We start from the raw sequence: 26,073 nt of genomic DNA, 5'->3' as shown, positions 1-26,073 counted from the left end.
CAACATTTCAAGAGAGTTTCAAAAGGCATGTCAGTCTCCAATGAGATGTAAGTCAAGCTATCCCTTTTATTTGCCCATGCTTTGTACCCAGACCATTTAATTCTTTTTAATCTTTCTTGCTTTTGAAGAAGCTTTGGGAAGTGTGCCCCTGACATAGATTCTTAATTTCCCTACCCTTAGAAAAAACAAACCACTTTCACAAAGTGGAAAAAACTTATAAAACTGCTTATAAAATCTATTTGTTACCATGTGGTCATCTCCATAAGGGTCAGTGATGAACTCCTATAATCTTTATCCTGTTGACCCAGTGTGATGCAGATTGGTACTATCCAATCTGAGCAGGCTCAGACTAACTGCGTGGGGAGAAGTTATTCATTTCACAATGGGAGAGGCTATCATCAAGTCCAGCTTAGGTAAGTGAAAGTTTCTACATGGCCCATTTTGTACCGCATCGATCCTGAAAGGGGCTTTGCTCATCCAGTTTTTACAAGTCTATGCACTTTGTTTAACTCGGGATAGGCTTCTGCTTTAAGAGAGGTCTACATTTCTAAAAGTTTATCTATCTGTCCCACATAAATCTTTCTGGTTGTCAAAACTCTTCCTAGAAAGGAAGCAATATTCTCAAACCACACAGAAAACTAGCGTCACTTCTTTAGATCTTCAATTTCATCCCTAAGAAGCTTGCTCTCACTACTTTTGAACCTACCATTGACTGTACTTTTTAGATTTTGTCATGGAAAATAATTCTATTGTCCACTACCTCACTCACAGGGTTGCTGAGCTACAGGCTCCGATGGACAGACATCCACATACCATGTTCTTCAGAACCAATCAACCATTTATTTCTGAGGTGTCTTCTGAATGAAATCATCCATTTGCCAGTGCTCTTTCTTAAACTTAAAAAGATGGTCTAGACCCTTCTATTAAGGAAAATGCGCAGACAGCTAGGCCTACCTAGAGTAACAGAGTAGAAAAAGTCAGATTAGTTATTCATCTCCTTCAAAATAAGAAAACTAGGCAGAGTGGTACCCAAATAGATACCCTCCAAGTGGCTAAGGAAACACATTGTCATTTGTTATGATCATAGAATGACCTTGTAGGAGCAGCTCAAGGACCAATATAAAATTATATCTACTATTGCTGCTTTCTACAAAAACTGGAACTGGAAAACAATCTTTCAACCATCCCAGTTTGAGTGACTGCCATTCAAAAATGTGATTGTAAACCATATACATATATATGTACATAAAAAGTAATTATCACCTATATAGGGTGTGTCAAAATGCATCATATGCACATAACTATGGGAAAATCCTTACAACAAATACAGTGATCTGAGTTCTAATGCACGTATTACTAACATGCACTAAGATCTGCTACATTGGCAGTCTCAACTGGCTGTATTTACCTGTGCCATGTGAGACAGAGGTCTCATGATGTGTATGTAAGTCCTATGTTGGGCTGCAGTTTGGAAACAACTTTGATGCCCTGCACCCACTGAGTACTAGAAATAAGCACCAGCCCCCCCCCATAAATGGACAATGAATGAATGAATGACAGTTTAGCAGTTCAAATCAAAATGAAACCCAACCAAAGAAAGAAACCATGCATAATATGCCATCTTCTAAAAGCAATTAGAAAAAGCAGTAGGCCTCATCCCGCTCAACAAAGTAGCTCACTGTTACCATTTTACTTTTACCTTGATTCCTCTTAAGAAACATGTCTTCTCCCATGTGTATTCAGATTAGATGATACAGTCCTTTATGTTATTCCCACAACAAAACTCAATAAAAATCTCACTATATGTCTAGGAAAAGAGAAAAGTCAGACCAGGCTCCTGCATGCGACCTGACTCCCCAAAATGTCACTCTAGGAGACCAAGTAACACAGAGCTCATTAGAAAACACAGTTAAACATTCTTTCCATCTCCACTGCCTAATCATCTTCCCTTTTCCAGTATGCAGTGTAGTCTAAACCAACTCTTATAGCCACAGCAAGCAAGTACAGTGCCTGAAATAAAAAAATCTGAAGAGCATTGTAACTCATTTACTGTAACACTTACCTGTATACAATACACCTCTGGAAGATAAAAAAATTCCATGTTAGGTAGCCACTAGGTAACTTTATCAAACTTCCAAAAGAACACAATTCAGGTGACAAGATGGCATTAACTCAGCAGTTTATTTCCATACAACTGGATACTCAATAGTCAGGAAGGAGCATTAGACACATGAAATTATAATAATAAGGTGAAGGCAGAGATTTGAGACAGACTTACAGATTTTGGTATGGGTACAGAGATGATGAAGGAAGACAGGGTGCATTAAGCACCACTCACTCTGACTAGCAAAATCTGAAATCGGTCAAGCTACTGTTGAAACAACACCTAAATTTCTCATGGTGTTGCTCATACACCACACCTGGCTAATTCCCCTAAACTATCCTTATCTGTTTTACGCCATCCTGTTCTAACATGACTCCTTGGCCAGTAATCTTCCATTTTATCCCATACTGTTATTCTACTTGGGCACATATAGTCTCTTCAACTTTACATCATTTTGAAAATTCACTTTACTATTGTTCTGATACTATAAAATACTATGGGTGTAAACTCTGTTTCTCTTAACACTTATTCTGATCTACCCTTCGATAGTTGTTAATATCATTGTGTTACCTCTGTCATGATTATAATGTGTGCATATGGACTATTCATATGTACCTTCTCAATGTCTTTGTTTTCTCACTATTGCGCTCAGACAATATTTTTTTATCACTATTATATACTCAAATGATTCATCACTCCAAGGGATTTTTTACCTGGTCAGACTTTCCCCATCAACAAAAGCAATACATACATATATGCATGCATAAATTAAATAAAAAATGTGAAGAAAGTACTGGGATTAGACCATAATCCTGAAGATAACACATGCACATGAAATATTTTTTTATGAGGGTTTACTGAATAGGGTTTGTAAAAACATGGGGAATGCAGAATTCTAGGCAGTCATAGCTCAGATATGAAAACCATAGATCAAGTACCTCTATTGAATTCAGTGACTCCAAGCCTTTAGATTTAGTATGAAGGATTCAGGATATGTTAGGGGATCTGACAGTGATGAGGAAGGGATTATATGGTATTAATATGGCCATCCTATGAGACAAAAGAGAATTGCTTCTGAATCCCAGATGTTACTGTAATGTTGTATTCAGTGATGCATCATTTTGAGAGAAGTTACAAGCAAACCAGCAGGAGTTTATCAGAAAATGTAAGGCCCCAGCTTCAAATATGATGTAGATTCTGTTATCCTAGTGATAATTTCAGAATAACAAAAGACTTTGAAGATGAATAAATCACCACAGGAACCTTGTGCAACACTACATGCAAACATTTTGTGGTGACAGCACTAACTTTGCTTGTCTTAGTTTATTTGGAATGGGGACAAACATCACACCAAAGCCTCAGCGCCAGACAATGTATAACATGACAGAGTTTGGAAGGTGAACACCACTGCCATGGTTTGGGACTAGTCAAAGTTTACCGCCAAGCTTGACTCGATTCGAAAGATGAGGGCACGTAAATCATTGAAGATGCAGAGAAAATGTGAGGATACAGGAAATACTGGGACATCAGACACAGTTTTATGGTATATATTATAGTCCTGCAAAACTTTACAAGGCAAACTAGTAACACTATTCCCAAATCCAAATTAAATACCTGAAACCCCTCACATAAATATCTGCACAGCTCCTTACCTTTTGTGATATAATCTGAAATAAGATGTACTGCCGTTTGGAGTATAAATAATTCCTGATTTATCCACACCTTACTAGCCAGTTTAAAGTTAGACAATATGCACAGAATTCTAATAGCAGAGGTGATGATAACATCTACAGCTGACATTATTCTGTTGACTGATGACAGAACAAATTGGTAGGGAAAACTCAAACCCAAGGCAGAAAAACAACTAACAGTACACATAGCGAGACATAAACAAGGACAGGATACTCTTTTACACACCGAGTTTGAGAAATTTCAAGGAAAGCTTTCCACCATCATGTATCAGTTCATGTCTACAAATTACTGCTATTTTTTACATGATCCTTTTTTTACAGAAAAAAAGTGTTTTAATACAAACAAATAATGTATCATGTTGTAAGCATCTATAGGTTGTCCAATTATTAAATATACATATTCTTATTCCACTATGAAGCACAATCTTTAACAGTTCTGTTTGTAAAAGACAAACCATACAACAATTCTTTTTAACAACCATCAAACAAATTAAACATGCTCATATTCTGTCATGGCCATGTCATAAAACAAATTTTCAATACTTTCATGCTATATCTGCTAACCATATCATACATATTTGGCACGATATCCTACATACTTGTACAGACTGATAGACTACTACTTTCATAAAATAACTCATAATAACTTGCAGAACTCTCTGCTGTATCAACTGAGAGGATGAGAGTTTGCCTAGTATGGAATCTATGTAATGCTTTGTACATGTAGGTTTCTGTCACCATTTAGGGGAAGTATCGATTTCACAATTCTACTGAATCACCTTTGAGTACTGCAGCCATGGTTGCCATCTCTTAACCATTTTTGGACATTATAAAACTTGATGTTTTTCCTCATCTTTCCTTAATATGAAAACTAAAATAACTGGCTCTTCTATAGTAGGGATATTTGGCTTTTCCAGTTCTTCACAATTACTTTCTTAGCAAGCATCACTATTCAAAGTAAGTTTTCTATAGTATGAGCAAATGTGCATCCCTTCTATATTTCTGTAAAATACAAGTCAAGTCCTTCATTAGAGATATTTCATATGTGCTTATTTTTAATAATACAATGTATTACTTTAAATTATGCAAAAGTTTTACAGTTCCAAAAAAGTTTGTCCCCACAATCATCTTTCTCCACCCCATCTCCAGCAATTTGGATTAGTATTAGGGTAACTACATATTGTTATTATTGAGATATGATTTTCTTAAGAGAGAATGAACAATTTATCCAAAGATTCAAGTCATGTTCTGAATGATATGAACTTTAGCATATGAAGAATAGGATATGGCTAATGGCATAGCTGTGACTCTGAGACCCCCGTGTTATGTCTATTTGCAAATATTGGTGTGAATGTTCCAATATGCATAACTACGGTATTTTTCAGGATTTTTCCTGGGAATAGTTCTTTGCATATTACCTCCCTGAGGTATTAGCTTGTACTTGACTCTCCTAACAACAATAAAAATTCCTTGGCATATGTGTAAGTGAAAAGAAAATTGTGCACATTTTTAGACTTTAAAGGGTGTTATAATTTTGGGCCACTATCACCTCACTGAATCTATAAATGCCTCTGGTTCAATGCACCATCAAAGTAAGCAAATATAATCAATATATACATTTTTAGGCCGAGGTTAACGAATAACAGAAAGTGCGGAAAAGGGTGTGCAGTGAAGTAAACCAGTCTAGCTAAACTGCAGTGCTGTAATTGGTCCATTGAGTCATTATTCACCTCAACTTTTTAATTAATTTGCTAAATGGGAAGCACACTGGACATAAGCCCCTTTCTTTCAGGAATAATATGGGTGCACTGCTAGTTTAAGTGACTTGCTCAGAGTCAAACAATAAGCAATGGAGGTAGAAGGAATCAAACCCTGCAACTTGGACTATAGGAAACAATATGCTAACAACTCATTAACGTGCAACTGATGACACAAATCTGCTGTCCAAGAAGCATTCTACCAATGAGTGGGGCACCAATGCTCAGGCAGGTCACTGGTAGCAATAAGGTGTGGATGGGGTACCAACTTACTGGAGGGTTATGCACTGTCTTCCTTGTCACCCACAGGAGACATGTAGGATTAGGGGACCTGCCCAATTAACATTGTTGCAAAGCAGTGGATTACATCAGCTACTGGCACAGCACTGATAAGGAAGGTCAGAGGTACCAGTTTCTAACAGAGCACTCTGGGAGTAAGGACACTGCAGTGTAATAAGATAATGTTTTATGTGCCTCATAGTTGGTCTGTTGCATTCTCAGAAAGATCCAGCCTCATGAAGCCTTGTGAAGCAAAAAAAAAGTTAAAGAAAAATCTTAGAAAGTCATCTAGGAACCTATATTTCAAGTTGTGACTTAAGAGGTGAGAACCCATGGTCAACTACCAGGCTGTATTTGTAAAATTAGAGAAGGCTTAGTATGAGTCTAGCAGACTACAATTCTAATAGAAATGTATTGGAGGGTTCCTGTCCAGTAAGACGTACAAGTACAAAATGGCCACCGAATAAGAGCAAATCAGAAAACAATGTGAAGGAAGTAAAGGTTCATGAATTATGCATGAATGAAATTATGCTGCTGTTTCCCATTAGGCTGTAAATGTTTTTCTTGTTCTCTATAGGAATCGAAACTGTAGAACAAAAGTAAGGATTCTGAAAAGACTACAAAGTAGCTAGTTTTTAAAATGATTCTTTCAGGAGACATGTTTGTGTGTTCCACAGAATTAATCATCAGTGCAGTAAATGGTACCACAGAATCTGTCCTGGCCTTTAGATTTTTAAATGCCTAGGAAAACATATTTATAAGTATAATACCGACATTAAATGAATGATGCACTTCCATTATAATTATTACTTGTGTCTGTGGATTTGTCTTATTGTACCACACCCAGTAAACAGCAGTAACAAGTGCCACCTCCATATCCACAGACATGACATGCAACCAGTCCTTGATGGGAAAGAAAGTTACAGAACTCCTATGGCTGACAAAAACTGGGTGATTCTATCTACCAAGAAAAGTGATCACTTCTGCAGGAGGACAGACAGTGCATGCGTATATCCTCCAAAGGGTGGGTATGTGTGAGGGCAGCTGGGGAGTCTGATCACTGGCGGACGTGTAACAACTAACAGGGAACTGGATCACTAAGAGCAATGAAGAGGAGGTGGAAAGGCTCCGACTACTGCTCTGACAAGTTAAGGTACTGAAGAGAGACACATTTATCTGATGAGGCACTAGGGCTGTGAATCTATACACTTCATCAGAGTCACACCATGTCCTTTGTTGGAAGATGGCTGCTACATGGACTGCATGCAGGATAACTTGGTATGCGCTATCCAGACTTTTGCCACCAGGTAAGTATACTTGAATGACATATGCCGCACTGCTTCATGTTCTTAACACCTGCATCCAATTAGTGTGCCTTTAGTGAATGTATGTGAGCAGGGGAGGGAGTTATAAGTCAGAAAATCACTTTACACCCCTTCCATTTAGTGCAGCTTAGATATAAAGGACATATGCACCAGCCATGAGAGAGTCATGATTCCAATCCTAGGAGTACAAACCATGTAGTTTGATTTTTGTGGCTTTTCCTGCATTTCTTGGCAATGTGCCATTACACCTGCTGTGTTCATGGGAACATCATTGTCAAGATTACAGCTTTCTATTATTTATTTTTTTTCTTCTTGCTAGCGGGAATTTAATGGAAATCTCGGTCAAAACCTTGACTGTGATTTGCCTACATTCACGTTAAAGTAATTTCACAGACCTTAGAATTCAGTAACTGTGATATAGCTGCATTTTTAAAATAACTGAATGATGTACCATGAGCGCAATCAGTTTTGTGCCAAAAGTTAGACTTAAAAATGTTTTCTTTATTGCAACTCTTGAAAGTCATTAAACAGGTTTCATTATTCTTATCACTGAAAGCGGGTAGTCTAACAGGTTTGAATTAGGTAAAAGGCATCTTATCTGAAGAGCTGGTGTGGTGCTGTGATATAATTTCAGTATTCAGTATTTTCTTGTGTTTCTTTTACAAAATGACAATGTCTGAGGCTTCCACTAAAGCAGATGGGTGATGCATCTTAATTCACTGCTGGCTGCCTCTAAAGAAAAACTGAATGTTCAAGTTCCTCAGGCATACTCCAGTATGAAGTTTAGTGAACTATTTTGTGTGGACAGATTTTCAGTAGTAATTTCATGATTTCTAATCTTTAAAACAACTGTCTTATCTTTATACATTAATATCTGAAATGCTGTATGTGTATTATGTGTATTTTGCTGAATTTACCACTAGGTGTCAGAACAGATTCAAGATCCTTTGCAAACAGTTTGTTGCGCACATACAGTTCAATGGATCATTAAGTAATGTATGTCACGTTTCAAAGTTTGTGAAAGCTTGTTTGTGTTGGCTATAATCTCATCATCTCTCAAAACAGTCCCATTTCCATATTTACAATAGAAGTGCCAGGAGATTTGGCCTGCTAGAGTAAATAAAAAAGATACCTAGGGAGATTATGTCATGTCTGCACCACCCCCACCAGAGACTATGGCTGCTGAGTGCTTCATACTAGCAACATAAGCACAGCAGTGCTTCATTACAGGAAACTCTTGCATGGTGGTGAGCAGCTGAGTTACTCTTTCAGTTACATTTCATCAGACCTATCACTGAGTACAATGTCCCATTTGGTATGTACCTAAGCAGGTACAGCCATCACTTCGAACATCCACACGGGATCTTCAATAAAAGAATTGAGAACTTAAGTAACATATCCTACTCAGGCCACCTCAAAGCCCTATCCCAGTATTCTGTCTCCTATAGAGTGTTGAGGGGAGATGTGTGCCTGGCATACAAGACATTGCTGGACCCCACCCTGATAGACCTCCTGCATAAAGAGTTGGGAGGATGGCCTAATGGTTAAGGTGTTTGCCTTACAAACACAAGGTGCAGGGTTTGAGTCTCACAACGGATAATTGGCTAGGGTTAAAATGGCTCGCAAGGGCAGTTAGTTTAGTACTAATCTATGAATCTATTAACCTATATCCACTAAACAAACAGCAGCAGAATTACCAGTTCTAAAGATATAAACCTTGCTTGTGATATAACTAGGGCCTGCTGTAGTGACAGGTATGCATCCCAGAAACCACCCCTTATGTCTGGAACAGACTCCCCATCCATGGAAAGCAGAGCTCCTTCCTAACCCAAATCAAGCGTAACTTGGACTATTGGATGAGGAACAGGAAACTAATCCCTGGTTTGGCACCTATGTTTCCAATGGATACAGGCAGGCTATAAACAGTTCATAGGCCTATGGTTGTAAGTGTTTCATCTCCCAAGCCCCTGCTTACACTTGCCAAGGGTACCAGAACTTGTCAGAGATTCAAGATGCATGGCTCAGCTTAAAGATGCGCCATTGGTCATTAAGCTAGTAAACACCTATGATCTTATGCTAGACTAAAAGAAAATTATTCTAGACATGCAGACTGACTAACTTAAACAATAGGCCCTGGGGCTCAGGCTGTAATTGGTCATTGTTTGATCAGTGTTCTATCCCAGTAAACAGATTTAAATAAATAAATAAACAAATATTACCCATAGGCCCAATTTCATTTTTTTTTTCATTTGTAACCCACCCTAGTCCTATAAATGAGTCCACCGTGATCTGTTGCACACTACTTTGATTCCCTGTGTGCTTTGGTTTTGTGATTTTCTACCTTTTTCCATAATAAGTTCCATGGGTAAAACATCCTATCTATGAAGAAACATGGTTTCTTATCCCTGTCCTGAACTTTGTGCCTTCAGTTGACTATATCCCTTTCCTCCTTTACTACTCACCTCTGTTCCTCTGACCTTTCCTTTTGCAGTGAACTGCATATGCAGCATGTCTTTTATCTCCCATATCCCTGAGGGGCACAGATCTTGCTTAGGCAGAATGAAGACTGGTTTCTACAAAGCACTACATTAATGGCTGTGGTCTGCCTTACTGGGAACACATAGGTTTATAATGTCTAATTTTGTTGAGTCTTGTAGTATCACTTATGATTAGATGAGGTAGTAATGTCAAGTGACAGTTTGGCTGAGTTATGCTGAATCACAGATGGTTGGGTGACTCAGAGTTAAGAGAAATGCTGTTTGTTTTACTCTGAGCAAAACCACCATGTTGGAGGTAAGTGGGGGTGAGCCTACATGTAAAAATGTTGATGTGGTAGTTTTCTATAGCAATGTGATTTGTGATGTGTGTTAGTTTTATTGTGTACTTTTAATAAATCTGTTTTGTGCAGGAATTGAGCAGTGAGTGTTACATCAGTGTATGGGGGTACAAGTCCCCTTACAAACAGTAATAGAGAAAATACAGTTTGTGTATTCCATATATCAAGGAAAGGCTTACAGCAGGAAGAACTTGCACTTTATGAACATGATGAATGAATATTTCCATACTGTCAGGCATTCTTAATTACATGAAAATATGCACTTCATAAAAGTTGGTTTCCACAAATAAGAGACCAGATGGTACTTCTAAGAAGGTGAACAACAGTGCTGCCATAACAACGTAAAGGCAGGTTCAAAGAAGACATTATGCAGAGGTTGGATGACAAAGGGTGTGAGTCAAGCCATAAGGGCAGTTATACTGCAAGCATATACTGACTCACCCACTGCAGGTGAGTGGGGGGATCCTAAACAAGGATGGCAGCCATGCTAGTGATACTGGGTTGTGCATGTTTATTGAATACTGTGGCATGCACCAACACATGTTCTCGGACGTAACAGCCTTATGTCGCGGCACTGGGGTAGTGATATATGGAAAGGGAAAACAAAAACCCTGTGGCCATGAGTATGACACTGCACTAGGATGCCTCAGTCTGTTTTCAGGTAATGAGACATCACTGGTCTGCTCAACAGAGTGTAAAAACTAGTAATAATAAAAATGTACTTGTACATAATAGCTGTTGCTAAGTATTAATGCTTCTCTATCAGAAGTGTAAGGGCCAACAGTGAGTCCACATTAACAAACAAGCAAATAAATAAATAAACGATACAATAAAAAAATTAAATTCTGGCACATTTTGCAAGGAGAAATCCACCACATGAAGAAAATTGTGGCACCCACACCTCTGTTGCTTAATTCCAAGACCACTGTTTTTCAAGGTAGGAAGAGTGCACAAAATGTGCATATATTCCGCTAAATCATACTTAAAGTCTCTCTGTTTCAAGGATCACAATATCAATAATCAGACATTCCAAAGGCACCCAGCCTGAACAGTTTGCAACTCCTTCCAAGACCTTTATCCTAGGTACTGGACTTGGCTTGACCACAATTACTGCTGCAATGCATTAGCCACATGCAGAAAAATTAGGTGAATGGATTCTTTTTGAAAACTATACTGCAGCATTGTATCCCTACCCCCTTCTAGCTTGAGTTCCCAGTGCAATTTTGTTTTAAATAATTAAGTAAAATAGCATGCACGCCTAACCATATGTTTAGCAGCTCAGAGGTCCACACTGCCTAGCTTAGGATCACTCTGATGTCAGGTTACTCGTGACAAATGTATACTGAGAAAGGAAATGCTGTCCTGAGCTGTCTTCAGGTTTGGTATAGCTTACTAAAGGTTTTCATTAATTATAAATAAGATCTACAAATAGAACAGTCTTTCTGAATTGCTATTTGTTAATTAGGTATTTCCTGCATGTTCTGTGTATCACACTGCTAAGCTATTTCTATTTGTTTCTGATTGTGGCCTACTGACATAAGTAAATGTAATATCTAGATATCTGTTATCTATCTATCCATCTATCTGTCTATCTATCTATCTATCTGTAAACAGATAGCCAGATAGATAGATAGATAGATAGATAGATACGGGTCTCCAAAATAAGACTGACAGACACAAATGCCAACAACAAAATGTCGACAATGCAAATGTTGACAGATTAATTCACATGCACCAAGCAATAACCTTGAAACATGCAAACATAAATAAATAAAAACATTGCTATTGCAGAGGTGGAACTCCACCTGTACCTCCACATGGAGTTGTGTCCTGCCCACACCCACTGCTAATTATATACACTAATTCCAAGATCTCACATTACCAGGGAATGGGCATATTCTCCAATCCCAGGAACTGTACAGTCTTGCACATCTGTTGACCATCTGCATAGTCATCCAAATTATTATTGACAACAAAATGTCAACAATGCAAATGTTGACAGATTAATTCACATGCACCAAGCAATAACCTTGAAACATGCAAACATAAATAAATAAAAACATTGCTATTGCAGAGGTGGAACTCCACCTGTACCTCCACATGGAGTTGTGCCCTGCCCACACCCACTGCTAATTATATACACTAATTCCAAGATCTTACATTACCAGGGAATGGGCATATTCTCCAATCCCAGGAACTGTACAGTCTTGCACATCTGTTGACCATCTGCATAGTCATCCAAATTATACTGACTTAACAGATGTCGACTAAGTGCAAATTTTACTATATATTCTTTCCCCCTGGTTTAAACGAGCATTTATAATTAGCCAATGAAATTGTTATGCTTGTGACCAAGATGCATACAAAATGTTGCATAGTTTGGTGCATTTTTCATTTACACTTCTTCTTCTTCTTTCGGCTTTTCCCGGTTAGGGGTCACCACAGCGAATAACCTGCCCCTCATGACAGGCAGTGGAGTTTTACAGTGTTGAGTTGCCAGCCTGGCTCCCAACCTTCCATAGAAGGCACACACATGCATGCACTCACATCTAGGGCCAATTTGCCTACAACATGTCTTTGGGATGTGGGAGGAAACCAGAGCACCCAGAGGAAACCCACGTGACTACAGGGAGGACATGCAGACTCTGCACAGAAGGCACCCAAGCCGAGGATCAAACCGGAGAACCTCTTCTTGTGAGGTGGCAATGCTAACCACTATACCACCATGGCCGCCCTCATTTTTCATTTACACTGAGGAAGGCTGTTGTAGCCAAAACCAGTCTGATTTTTTGTGAGGTATTGTGGTTTCACTTTACCTTTATGGTGTTATTACAATAACACATTTTTGTTATGGACTTTCACACTTTTGCGTGCTGGCCATTTTACTGACTGCAGTTGAGTATTTTGCCCTGTGCACTTGCTGTCCTTGCGGGGGTTGTTATACTGTATATTTGGTCCCACCATGTTTATATATACATATTTATATATATATATATATATATATATATATGTGTGTGTGTGTGTGTGTGTGTATGTGTGTGCATACACACACACACACACACACACACACACACACACACACACACACACACACACACACACACACAAAATTTTAAGACAACTTTTCTACAAACTCTGGATCATATGATGGTTGCTATTTTCTTACATTCCAACTTTTAGCTAAAGTCAAAGTGATGAAGCAAAAGCAACCATGGGTAAAATTCAGCATTGGACAGACCCTGGAATGGGTTATTGCTATTGTACAATGATATTATTTAAGAAAGACATTGCTTACCTTTCTTAAATAATGTCTTTGTACAGTGGCACTGTAGTGTTCCTCTGCATTACTTCCCTGTTTCTCCATGGTTTCTGATGTACTGCGCTTGTGTATAGGACTTATGTCTCCACACTTGTGCACTACATCAGTGCTGTTCAACAGAAACAATGGAGAAAAAATAATCTCTGTTGCTTCCACTGCCCCCCCCCCCCTTTTAGTAAAAAAAATGTGGACATTCTCCAAAAATCTGGAAAGTTCAGAGGTAAGATACACTGCCAAGACTGGACAGAAATATAAAGAAAATCAGGTACATTTCTGTTTCTTTAGTTCTGAGGAATGGACCTGACTTTTCTTGTACTTGATCTGCTCTCTGTAGCATATATCAAAAGAAAAGTCCAGCTACTGAACGGTACTTCAGAGGACGGACATTTTTCTATTGGTTTATGCTCAGTTGACAATGGGCATGCTGGTTGGGCTGATCGATCATTCTGCATGTGTTTTAAAACTAATGAGAAGTCATTGTATAATTATATGTCACTCATTATCTAAGAAGAGGTTATTGTTTAGCACCACAGATTATCAAGTTTCTGGCATCCACCTCTAATTGGCCAAAAAAATCAAAAATTCTATATTGTATTGTTGATTAATCTGAAGGTGGTGTTCAGAATTGGGTAACTTTGCCATTAATTAAAAATAGTAATATAAGTAAAATGTTGATTTTGATTACTGAATCCCACATCCAGAGATAAAACAGCATCACCCCACCCCATTCCATCTTACTAAACCATTCCTAAGTTGCTGAATAGTCTTCAAGATATTCTGTTGTCCACAGAAGTTTGGATCAGGTGTGCATGCTACCCTCTGTTTTTTTTAATCTACTAAAGGGAATCTGATGCTTTTGAGCAAGTCAGAGTCACTCGTGTTTGTAAAAAACATAATGTTTTCCAAGAAGTCAAGTGATGGTTATCTATAGATTTAATTAGTAATGGGATACTTTGCCACAGTTTTCAGTGCATTTATTGTGGTTTATTTATTTATTTAATTTTGACAACTGGGTAACTGGACTTATCGACAGATTCTTTCTCAGCCATGACTTTTTGTAGAACACTATTAAGTCTAATGGTATGTTACTTTGTTTGGTAGCATCTGACAAATTCTGATTGGAAGTTAAAGAAAGGTTATTGGGCTACAGATTGCAAACTTTTAGCAAGAATGGCTGTCAGTAGTTTCACATCTAGATTTATTGGTGAAATTGGTCTCCATTTTCTATTTTCATGCAGATTAGTTCTAAGTTTCAGTATAAAAATCATTAAGAACAGACTTAAACATCCAAACCCCATATTTTATGATGCTAATGCCGATTATTACAACTAATAAAGTGCTAGATTGTGAGAAGAAGAAAATAACAGTTATAAAGAATTGGTTTACAGCTCATTTAAAATTCAAGAAACTACCACAAAGTTTGGGAGAGGATTACAGAGAAACATATGAATAATTATTACCAAAATGTACATAATAGATTTACATAGCATGTTTAGGCTTACATAAAATAATGAAATGCACAGTGTGGACAACAGGTGGTAATGCATGAATACCATCAGCTAAACAAAACAGGAATTGTCTCTTAAATTGCTGTCAATTTATTTGTGAACAATAATGTTTCACTTATTGTAACACGACTGAATTATCAATATTTCTTTACTTAAAACGTAACTTTGCATTTGGAAAAATGCTGTTTTTCACTGAAAATTTTAACTGACATCTTTTGACTCAGCAAAATGCTGCAGTTTTTCGCAAAGGTCTACCCATACGTCTGTTTTATGCTGGAGATAATAAAGGTTAATGATCACATGAAGAAAGTGGCTGACAAAGCTGTCTTTCATACTTCTTCTTCTTTCGGCTTTTCCCGGTTTGAGGTTGCCACAGCAGATCATCTGTCTGCTCATGATTGGCAGTGGAGTTTTATGGTGTCAAGTTGCCAGCCTTCCACAGAAGGCACACATGCACACACTCATGCCTAGGGCCAATTTAGAGTGTCCATCCACCTACAGCAAGTCTTTGGGATGTGGGAGGAAACCGGAGCACCCGGAGGAAACCCACACGACCACAAGGAGGACATGCAGAATCCGCACAGAAGTCACCCCAGCCGAGGATCGAACCGGAGAACCTCTTGCTGTGAGGTGGCAATAAAGCTGCCTTTCACACTAAACTAAAAATATGAAGTGTAGCCCTAAAGAGCTACAACATGAAACACTGTAATAGAATGTAACTGTTTATCTTATTCTCTAGTGAACTCCTTCATCACAAATTGTTACAATTGCAGGCATGGGATTTCTGTCTTACAACTCACAGGGACCTTGGTTCAATTCTCACCTCTGAACTCTGTGTGGAATTCCCATCTTCTTTCCATGTCTGGAACTCTGGTTTCCTTCTACTTACCCAAACATGACATTCAATGCATTACTCTTAAATGTAAATATAGATATCATTTGCCCTTACAACTCAGATTATGAACAGAAAAGGTTAATAAATAAGTCTCTAGATGTTACTTATGTTAACTTAGATACTTACTGATAATATTATAAATGCCCCATGTTCCATTGTTTTGAGCTCATTGCATTCACCTGTCTGTCCTTCTTCTCATATAATAACTGAATGTAGTAATCAACTTTATGGCTTGATAACCAAAAGATAATGTCTGGCAAATGTAATTCAGAAACATTTCCCTATCAGGGCAAATCTGTGTTTCTAGACCGTGTCACAGAAAATGACTGCATCCCTACAGGATGCTTTTAGGCCTGTCACAGTACTGCCTATATAGCATCCATGCTGTTGTTCGTATCACTGCCAGTCTACAATGATACTGCCTGATAATGGACGTGGATCCTATGTATCAACCTCTAAGGACAAGCAATCTAGACAAAGCCAAAAATAATGGTGGAACAATATCAGGTACAGATTTTAAATATTGCTCTTATAATCATAGAAAGTTGGTAGAGTAACAGGATTTATATTAACATGCATTTTAAGCCTGACATCTGAATCTGAAACACACTATTATTTAATGACTTCAACCTGAAATAATTTTCCAGAAAATCAGAAATTATATAAGCAATAGACCAAAAATGAATGAATGAATCAAATATCTGGATATTTTGCAAAAATCTGGAAGTTTAGAGTGGGTTTTGTATAATGTTTAAGGTGTTTGAGTCACAGAAAGAAGGTGTGACTTAGAAATGTACCTAAGTCGTTGAAATTTTACTCTGCTGCATACTTCTTTGAAATGCAGTCAGTCTGTCTGTCTGTTGAATCAGGAAGTTAAATTAAAAAAGCAAATCTCAGATGGACACTGTCATTAACATTTCATTCTTTGAACCGTACACAAGTTTTACTGAGTATAAGTCAGGAAAGGAAGCTGACTTTACTGAAGTAACTGATAGCCAGTAAAAATCCTAAACACAATGCCATCCTGAAACCCACCCAAAGCAAAACAAGGACAATGTTTCTGAAGTGTATTTGCCTGACATTTTATTTTGTTAAACAAAAGACCAAGTTATGGTCGTCAAGTCGTAATTTGATTATTACATTAATTTACTGTATAAGAAGGAGGGCAGAGATGAATGCAATGAACCTAAATCTGTGAAATGGCAAATGGGACAAATAAATCCCATACTTAAACCACTAAAGAAAGGAGAACTTTATTTTTTTTCCTGCAGCAGGATTCATTAATTTGGTGCTGGTTATAATAATTAGTGAAGGTGCATGTACTTCTGCTTTATGGATTTGTAATGGGCTTTAACACCCACAGAAAAGACTTGTGTTAGAACTTTCACAAATGACCATCTGACTAACATTTCAGCTATATTCACATTTAAGAATGCTGATTTCAGGTACGTGCCATAGATATAAGTATATCACAAAGTCTAGGAATAGGTTCAGCAAAGAAAAAAATATAAAAGCTAAAACTAAAAACTGTAATCAGAGTGGGCCCAGCTACTATTTACTACTTGCATTTAAACCCAGTTTAGATTAAAGATTCTTACAAAATCATTGCTAATTTAACCTGAGGATTCTTAACAACTCAAAACATCTAAAAAGTATTAAACCTTATAATTATAACAACTGATATAAATATTACAGGTGATAAAAGATAAAAAAAATAAATATCATGCAACAGAACATCTCACTTACTGGATGTACACACTGCATACAAATTAGGCAAGTGGTGTTAGATACTAAGCGACTTCTGATACAACTGATGGACAATCCTTTCTTCTCAAATATAACAAACATGGCCCTCACTGAACTTCTCAGTCAGTCATAGCAACTATCACATGTTTAGGCAAACTGAACATGATGGGACAGAAGATGTCTGTGTTTGAAATGTGTAATGAGGTATGTACACAGAAGTCCTGAAAGAGTAGAGTGGAATCATTATGGTACTGATTGTATCCATATATTTTACTCCTTACCTGAGGTGATAGACATTGGTGCCTTCCTGAAACCAGCTGTAGGTCAAGTTAACTGGATAAGCCTCTGCCTGACAGGCAAGGAAGGCATCTTGAGACACATTCACTGTTATGTTTTCTGGGGGAACAATTATAACAGGAGGACCTGCAAAATGAATAAAATATATGCAACTGTTATTCACAAAATATCCTCAGGATGTAAACCATTTACATTTGTGGGATGTTATAGTTCATCTGGTAAACTGATCATATTATTTGTTAACCATGCATGAACTATAATAAACATTTTAAATGGAATGTTGAGTATAAAAATCCTAAAAATGGCATGTTAAATGGCAAAAGTAGTATACAAAAACATCGCTATGACAGGCTGTGTGAAACATGCATTCATCTCTTAGTAAAAATTAAGTAAAAATATAAAAAGTAAAAAAGCTGTCCTCAGCTTAGTCAAATGTAATTATTTAAAAAATATAAAAGCTGAGTGAAATGTAATTCCAGCAAATATTGCAGTATATAAAATCCAGAGCTTGCACAAGGCTGTGTAAGTGCGTGCAGCTGTCCCCTCCTGACTCCCAAGTATGTATGCCTTAGAAAAATTGAAATTCCTGCTTGCACATATTTGCAGACCTTACTTCCTGTCTAATCCAAGTGTGTGTGTGTGTGTGTGTGTGTGTGTGTGTGTGTGTGTGTGTGTGTGTGTGTGTGTGTGACTGCTGATAGGAAGCTTACACTGAAAATCAAAGATGAATTAGAAATGCAAAACTTGGGTATTTAGTTTTAAGTTCAGAGAACTTCTTGGACTGATAGCTTGTGAGTGGGATTCACTTTCTTTGAGCTTTCTGTTAATATTAAATGCACTTAAAAGTCAAAGGGATATAGAATACAATACATCTTTTAGTTAGAAGTTAGCTGCATATAGTGTTTTTCTGAATATCATTTGTTTAAAGACTTTATTCTATTTCTGCTTGCACAAGGACTTGTATCCTGTGCATTTAGTCTTACAAAATCCACCACCTATTTTGTTTTGACGTTAAGTATTTTACTATTCAATTTTAAAAGCTTATAGGTGGAGATTTATTCATTTGTATATAAGGGTAATCTCTAAACTTGGCAAATTATTAACTGTTGTTATCTGCCATAAGAAGAGTGACCACTTTAACCAAAGTTACACATGTATGTAATGGCTGGTATATTTTTAAGAGTGAGCAGTAATTGCATTCTTTGACTGCTAAGCTGTTCTGACTGGTAGTAGCAAGTTATGATGAGGGCAACTGAAGGGCACTGGGCTGGCATCAAGGTGGACAAAATCTTGGCGAGCAAGAGGCATATAGATGTTTTATGCAGAACTTATTGGAGTGTAGAAAGTATTACTCATATGAGGCAGTCATGTACATTTATCATAACTCTCTTAAAGCCAGTCACTTGTCACATATTATTTGATGGTCAGCTGTACAGACTGAAAGACTGTAACTCCTGGATCTCATACATTATGTAGTGTCAGTAGGTGGTGCAGATTTAAAGGGTGTACCGTGGTAAATACTAAATAAAATATACTACAAGCTGAATTCCCCAAATGCACAAAAATATGTTAGAATTTAAACAACTAAGTGAACAATAGTATGCCTAAGTCAAAGTACCAAACATTAATTCATTTATTTATTAACATCTGCTTTCCAGGATAGTGCATCTAGACATAAAATCTCATTTTAGTGGAGGCCTGGAAAAAAGCTCTACACAAAATACATATATTAAGTTTACAAAGGGTTATAGTAACAAAGAGGAGTACAAGTCTAATACACTACAAAAAATTATCAGTTATTGATGTAAAAGCAAAGTGCATGATACAGCAATGAGTAGGGAGTCTTAGCTACTAAACTGAAAGAGAAAAATAAAATAATCTTCAGCATTACAACCAGCTAAGTAGAACTACTGTAGTAATTATTTATTCATTTATTGACATTTCTTGACCAGGAGAGTCTACTGGGTCAGAAACCTGGTGGACATGAGCCCACTCACTCCCTCATGGTAGGGACTTTCAGCACCAATGGGGTAAGAACCATATGGAGGAGTCATTATCTAGGCAGCAATGAGGGTTGAACTGTGCTCATGTTGGCATACTGGCAATGAGGACATTAATATGTCCCTAAGCTTGCCACTGGTGAGGTGTGTTAGCTGCATCACATGAGGGGGTCTATGCCTTCCACATGTGAGTGCAAGTTCTTCTGCACCTACTGCTGAAGGCAAACACACATGCAGCTTAGTACACCACACACACACACATTCAGACACACACATTCACACACACATTCAGACACACACACACACACACACACACACACACACACACACACACACACACACACATTCACGCACACCTTTTTCATCATCACCCCCTCCATCCGTTTCTTGCACAGGATCATCTCATTTCCTCCTCCCTCCAGAAAAATGCACTCATCACTACCATGCCACCTCTAACACATGCCTGCAAAGCTTATTAGGTTTGGGCTGCCCAGGGTGTTGTATGGATTTTACCCCTCTAACACATGCCTGCAATGCTTATCAGGCTTGAGTTGCTCAGGGTGTTGTCTGGATTGTATCCCCCTAACACATATCTCTGTCATAACCTCATAATGTTGCCTCACACCACATTTGAATTATGTGCACTTCTTCAAATGTTGCCCTACACATATGACAGGTATGTGCTTTAATTTAAAATGCTGCCTAAAAGAAGTATAAAATGACTTTTTAAATAAGCTCTGTACAGATCCGTTTTCTTGGCATTAGTTTAGAGAGAGAGGTGTACATTTATTCTGACCTCATATTGCAATCTCAGGGCCCCAAGATGTTGCTGACAGATCATCAATGAAAACAGGTGCTGTTCAGTATACAAGTGTATGCCTGCTACACCCTTAAACAGGTGTAACAGTAGTCACAATATGAGCATAGTAATCATTTATTAAACATCTAAACTTCAATATTTGGCAATTAGCACAGAGGATTAATACTCTGGACTATAAATGTGCTCCTTCCTATGGCCATGCATGCAGGGTTTGATTCTGTCCACCTTCACTTGCATACTGAGTAGACTATAAGCAAGTCACTTGACCAGACAGTGTTCCAGGTCACCCAATATAAGAGACATCTGTGTCCCTTGGGCTTACTCAATTAACAAAGTCCAATTCACAAATTATTTATTTATTTTGACATTTGTTAACCAGGTTTATCCGACTGAGCTTAAGCCCATTTCAGTGGAGGCACGGGGAGAAAAGCTCCATACAGAATCATCATCAAAGCAGTCAAAACATTAAGTACAGACAGCTTCAAATACAAGACAAAGTCTAATACAGAGGTAACTGCAGGTACCAAAAAAACTTCAAACATATACAAAAATATATAAATCAGCAGGCAGTGAAGAAAATGATACTAGAAGACATATTGTGTTTACTATAGACACATATAAATCTCACAGTATAGTACAAAGTAGAACAAATCAGCTATCTCTATAGTAAAAAATATAAAATATAAATACAGCCAAGTAGAGCTGGCAAAGTACACAGGTGGAATGGAAAGGGCATGAGAAAAGTAGGTTGCGATTGTGCAAAAAGTGTAAGTGTATTTGTTAGCAAGCATTAATGTTTATGTGTTGTTTATACACTTGTAAGCATATAGATAGTCTTTGAAATACTTACTTTATATGTTTAAAAAATATATATTTTTTACATGTTTAAAGATTTTGGTAAACAAAGGGTTACTATTAGGGTTGCAAGTTACAATTTGCATTTTTAATCATCGTTTCAGATTCATTGGCTGTTAGACCATGATGTATTTCAAATGTGGTATAAGGACAGATAACTTTTTTTTTATCTGAAAAAATTTGGTTCTTGTACCTGATGAAAGCGCGTATTTTCATTAAAGTTTGTGCCCTGGGATTCTACACACTGCTGTGCTTCTTTTGTTTTACATGGATTGTATTTTTGTCCGAATTACCCCAAGTGCCAGTTTGCATGATTGTTGACATGACTGGAGTATTATTTTTACAATTATGAATACTTACATGTAGAAATCTTACACTGATGTTGCACTCAGATGAATTAACTTACTTTATGTAAAGAATATGACTTTAGTTAGGTTTGCCCTATAGTATTTTCTTTGGGGTAGGGTTAGCAATAATGGTTTGTATAAGATTAATTCCATCCATCCAGCCATCCATTCATCCACAAACTCTTTTTCCTATTTTTGAAAATGGAGTCAGAGTGCTACATCTACACTGACCATCATATAGATCCGCTGTTGATACTGCTAAGGTGGCTAACACTGACACTGCTGTACTTCCATATCAAGCTCACTCACACGTGGCCAGTTTAGAGTGCCCAGTCCAACTACTGGATGCCTTTGGAATGTGGATGGAAGTTTAAATGTGGTCTTTTTATTTCTAATTTATATATGGATCACATCATCTTCAGACATAGGACAACTAGAATCAAACAAGAGTTGCACTAACGTGATCCATTATTAAAATGCCTCATGACCACTCCATATAAAATGAACGACTTGCAAACACAAGAGCTCATGGAGTTTCATACTACTTCATGGCTGTGTGGCAGCAGATCTAGTTTATTTAAGCAAGGGTGGTGTGCGGGGGTGCACAGGAGTGCAGCAACCCCCAACAAAACACAGTTGTTTGTAGTTTAGTATGGAGAGCAGCTTACTACCTGTCAAATGCAATACACCATTATTTTTTCCCCAGGCCATCACCAAATTGTTTGCCAGCTGAGAATAATGATTACTTCATTTTAATTGCATGACATTTCACTTCAGTAGTTTCAGTTAGTACTGAAAAAATATTTGAACCTATCAATGCTGCCTTCGTATTTGGTTTAACAAGTTGATGAGTATACTGATGTGTTAGCTGCAGGACCAGCAGTTTGCTAAGTAGGGATTCAATATGTCCATCAGAATGAAACCTAAAATCAAACACATACACAACTTTCACTTGTCCAGTAGTCTGACTGCAAAGACTAGCTAGTTCTTAACTTCACTTTCTTTATGTGTGCATACAAAAACATAAACATACATAAATATATATATATATATATATATATATATATATATATATATATATATATATATTGTTCATATGATTGAGACCACATGACTGACATTCAGAAATGCTGAAAAAATAAATAAATAATGGACACAGTTTTTGCAGGGGGTGGCAAGCCATTAACTAATGATATATACCAACTCTGAAATAGCACTACAGTGGGTAAAAGGGAAAATACCTCGATCCCCATTGTCCACATTCAGGACCATATGACTGAGCATCTGAAATACTGATCATATGATGTTCAACATTCTGAAATGTTGATCAAATGAAGTAGACCCATACATATCTGTACAATTATATGATACAATGAACTCAACCTCATTCAACTCTCATTCAGTCAACAATAACTGTCGATCCACTTAGCCACACACACACACACACACCCACACACACACACACCCACACCCACACCCACACTCAATCAAATGCAACTAATAGCTACCATAAAAACAACAGTGCATTCCAGTTCACTCCACACTAAATAAACCACTGCTTGTAAGAGAAACACCTTGGTTTCTACTAGGATTGAAAAAGGCAAAGCAGTGCTCCAAAAACAAATGCAAACCATGTACTTACATGGGGGTCCTGTGTATAACGTGGAGAGTTTGCCTCACTTATTTTTTATATATACCCTTATTGCACTGTAATTGATCAAATCATAGCTGGCCCTACAAGTCAACAATCAAAAAATGACCCAACTACTATGTAAACTTAATACACAGTCAACAAATGGCAGTTTGATTATCTGTATACATATATGCATGCATATATATATATATATATATATATATATATATATATATATATATATATATATATATATATTTATATATATTTATATATATAGATGCAGGAGTGGCGTTTGGTTAACTGGTGCCCTAGGCAAAAGGGCTCAATGGCACCCCCCCCCACCACCACCACACCACCCGCTGCCCCTATCCTGGTCTATCTAAATAATAAATAAATGCTGGAAAAGTGCCCCTAATAGAGCTGCACTCTAGGCGGCAGCCTAGTTGGCCTATGCCTAAGGCCGGCTATATATATATATATATATATATATATATATATATATATATATATATATATATATATATGTATACAATATATAGATAGATAATTAAATAGATACGGATAGATATACATATATAGATAGATAAGGGAGCACTGGATTTTGATGAAACTATAACTATATTTGGCTGACATTTGTTTAGTTTACAAAATTTGATTAACTGTGAAGATTATTTACAATTGTGCAAGACAGCACAATTCTCAGAGATGGAAAATATGCTCTTTCCCCAATACTGTGAAATCTGCAGCCAGTTATGTGATAAGTGCAAGGGGGCTTGCCCCCTTACAGAAAACAGTTTTAGTTTTAATTTTGCATACACTAATGTTATTGCTTAACACATGCATAGCAGTTTGCTAACATCTGCGATTTCAATGTTTTGTGGTCGACATTTTGATCGTCGACATTTGGGTCTTTCAATTAAATTCAGCAGACCAACGTGTTTGTGTGTGGTGTGTGTCTGATTCAAATACAAAGGAATATATACCCTCTATATGATGTCAATTCGGATAAACTATGTAACTTTACTGACATGTTATCACAATGTTAATCAGAAAGAAATGAAAATGTAATCTAAGTAAAACAGTCATAAAGAAAATGGCAAATGTGCAGTGACCTGAAACAACTGAACATGACAGTGTTTAAAAGAAGATGATATAGAAGGGCATTTTCTTTCTGAGGAGCAAACAAATCTTTTAGGTTTCTGCTTATGAAAAATGAATGAAGGCTATGATATATTGTGAACATTTTTATGAAATGTGACATTAGACATGGATAAAATGCCACCATTCAGTTTCAATTGCCCTGCAGTAAGGTCATCTCCATGGCAAGGTAAATGTGGTTGGAGATCAAGCTAATCTCATCAAACATGATCCTGCTCTCACACCATTTTTTCTCAGTGAATTAGTTTTAGTTATGATGCTTAAAAACTAACCACTGCGCGTGCGCGTGCACACACACACACACACACACACACACACACACACACACACACACACACACACACACACACACACACACAAGAAAAAAAAAGAGGAAAATAATTTATTTTAAAAACACATTATAAAATGCCAGCATAAAATAGTGAGATAATATATGTTATATCAGCATGTCAATGTGTGGCTACATATATAAAATCATTTTCACTTGATCTCCAGCAAGTTCATCTCTAAGTCAAAGTAAATGTGATCTGAAAATAATCTGATTTCATCAATTGTTATATTGCAGTTTCAGTTAGTAGATAAATCAATTTCTTGTTACAATGCTTAAAACCTAAAGACTATACAAAACAGAAGAATTCCTACATACATACGAGAAAATCATACTATACCTAGCTTTAGTAGCATTAGTTAAGGCCTCGATTACGTCTCAGGCAACCAGAGTTTTTTTTTTTTTTTTTTATTACTGGACTGACAACTTGATGTACATGGTGGGACGGGATGTGCCTGCTCATACTAGGAGGGTGGTGGGTGGTCCAGGGCTATCAATGTACAACCCTCAGTGGAATGATGGCACTACAAGAGGTTGTCTGGGGAGGGGGGACATCATTTGGCAGGTTTTCTGCCTCCCATCCAGTGGACGGGATAAGCTTAAAAAATACAGCCTCATTGCTGGAATACCAGCGTAGCTATACACCGCCTCTGTGGGGTATTTGTCAGACAGCCTCTCGAGTCAGCACTGGTAAGTTTGTTCCAAAGGTGATGGATCTACTGATTGACATATTTGTCAAAGCTGCTACTGCTTCCACTATTAATAGGTATTTCAAGGATGACTACCTTTCTACATATATTGGATCTCTCACCACATACACTCTCCGAGAGGGCATTTCATGACCCAGAAAGGAAGGCATAGTTTCCCTCTAGAAGTAAGTGGATACCAAAAAGAAGTACCAGCTTCTGAAATCTAAGTAATCTAGGTTGCCATGACCGTCTAATAAGGAACCTATGAACATGTTTCAGAAGAGCTGGAATTCTGGTTAAGAGAATAAGTTAAACTTTAACCTCTATGCTTTCACAAATATACTATGCTAGATCTGTTAGTCTTCAAAGCTGTGCCACAAGTTATGTCTGGGTGTAGCTTCTGCCTAACCCTTTCTTTGAAATTGATCCCAGAGGCTGAGATAACAATTATATCGTGTCCAAGTCTGCAATCATGAACAAACA

The 26,073-nt window shown here is 37.4% G+C and overlaps 1 protein-coding gene across 1 annotated transcript in view; it reads right to left on the bottom strand.

Moving 5' to 3' along the window:
* The window catches only part of IGSF9 (immunoglobulin superfamily member 9), a 1,174,198-nt gene that overhangs the window by 207,279 nt on the left and 940,846 nt on the right, over nucleotides 1-26,073 (bottom strand). Inside the window, exon 7 of the mRNA XM_044059432.1 lies at nucleotides 17,742-17,883. Within this exon, the coding sequence (XP_043915367.1) occupies nucleotides 17,742-17,883 (142 nt within the window). The remainder of the gene's footprint in view (nucleotides 1-17,741; nucleotides 17,884-26,073) is intronic.

Source organism: Protopterus annectens, chromosome 17.part0 (genome assembly GCF_019279795.1).
Source record: "Protopterus annectens isolate FY-2018-M chromosome 17.part0, PAN1.0, whole genome shotgun sequence".
NCBI lineage: Eukaryota > Metazoa > Chordata > Ceratodontiformes > Protopteridae > Protopterus > Protopterus annectens.
The sequence above is the reverse complement of the archived record's forward strand: the minus strand, read 5'-3'. Positions and strand labels throughout refer to the sequence as shown.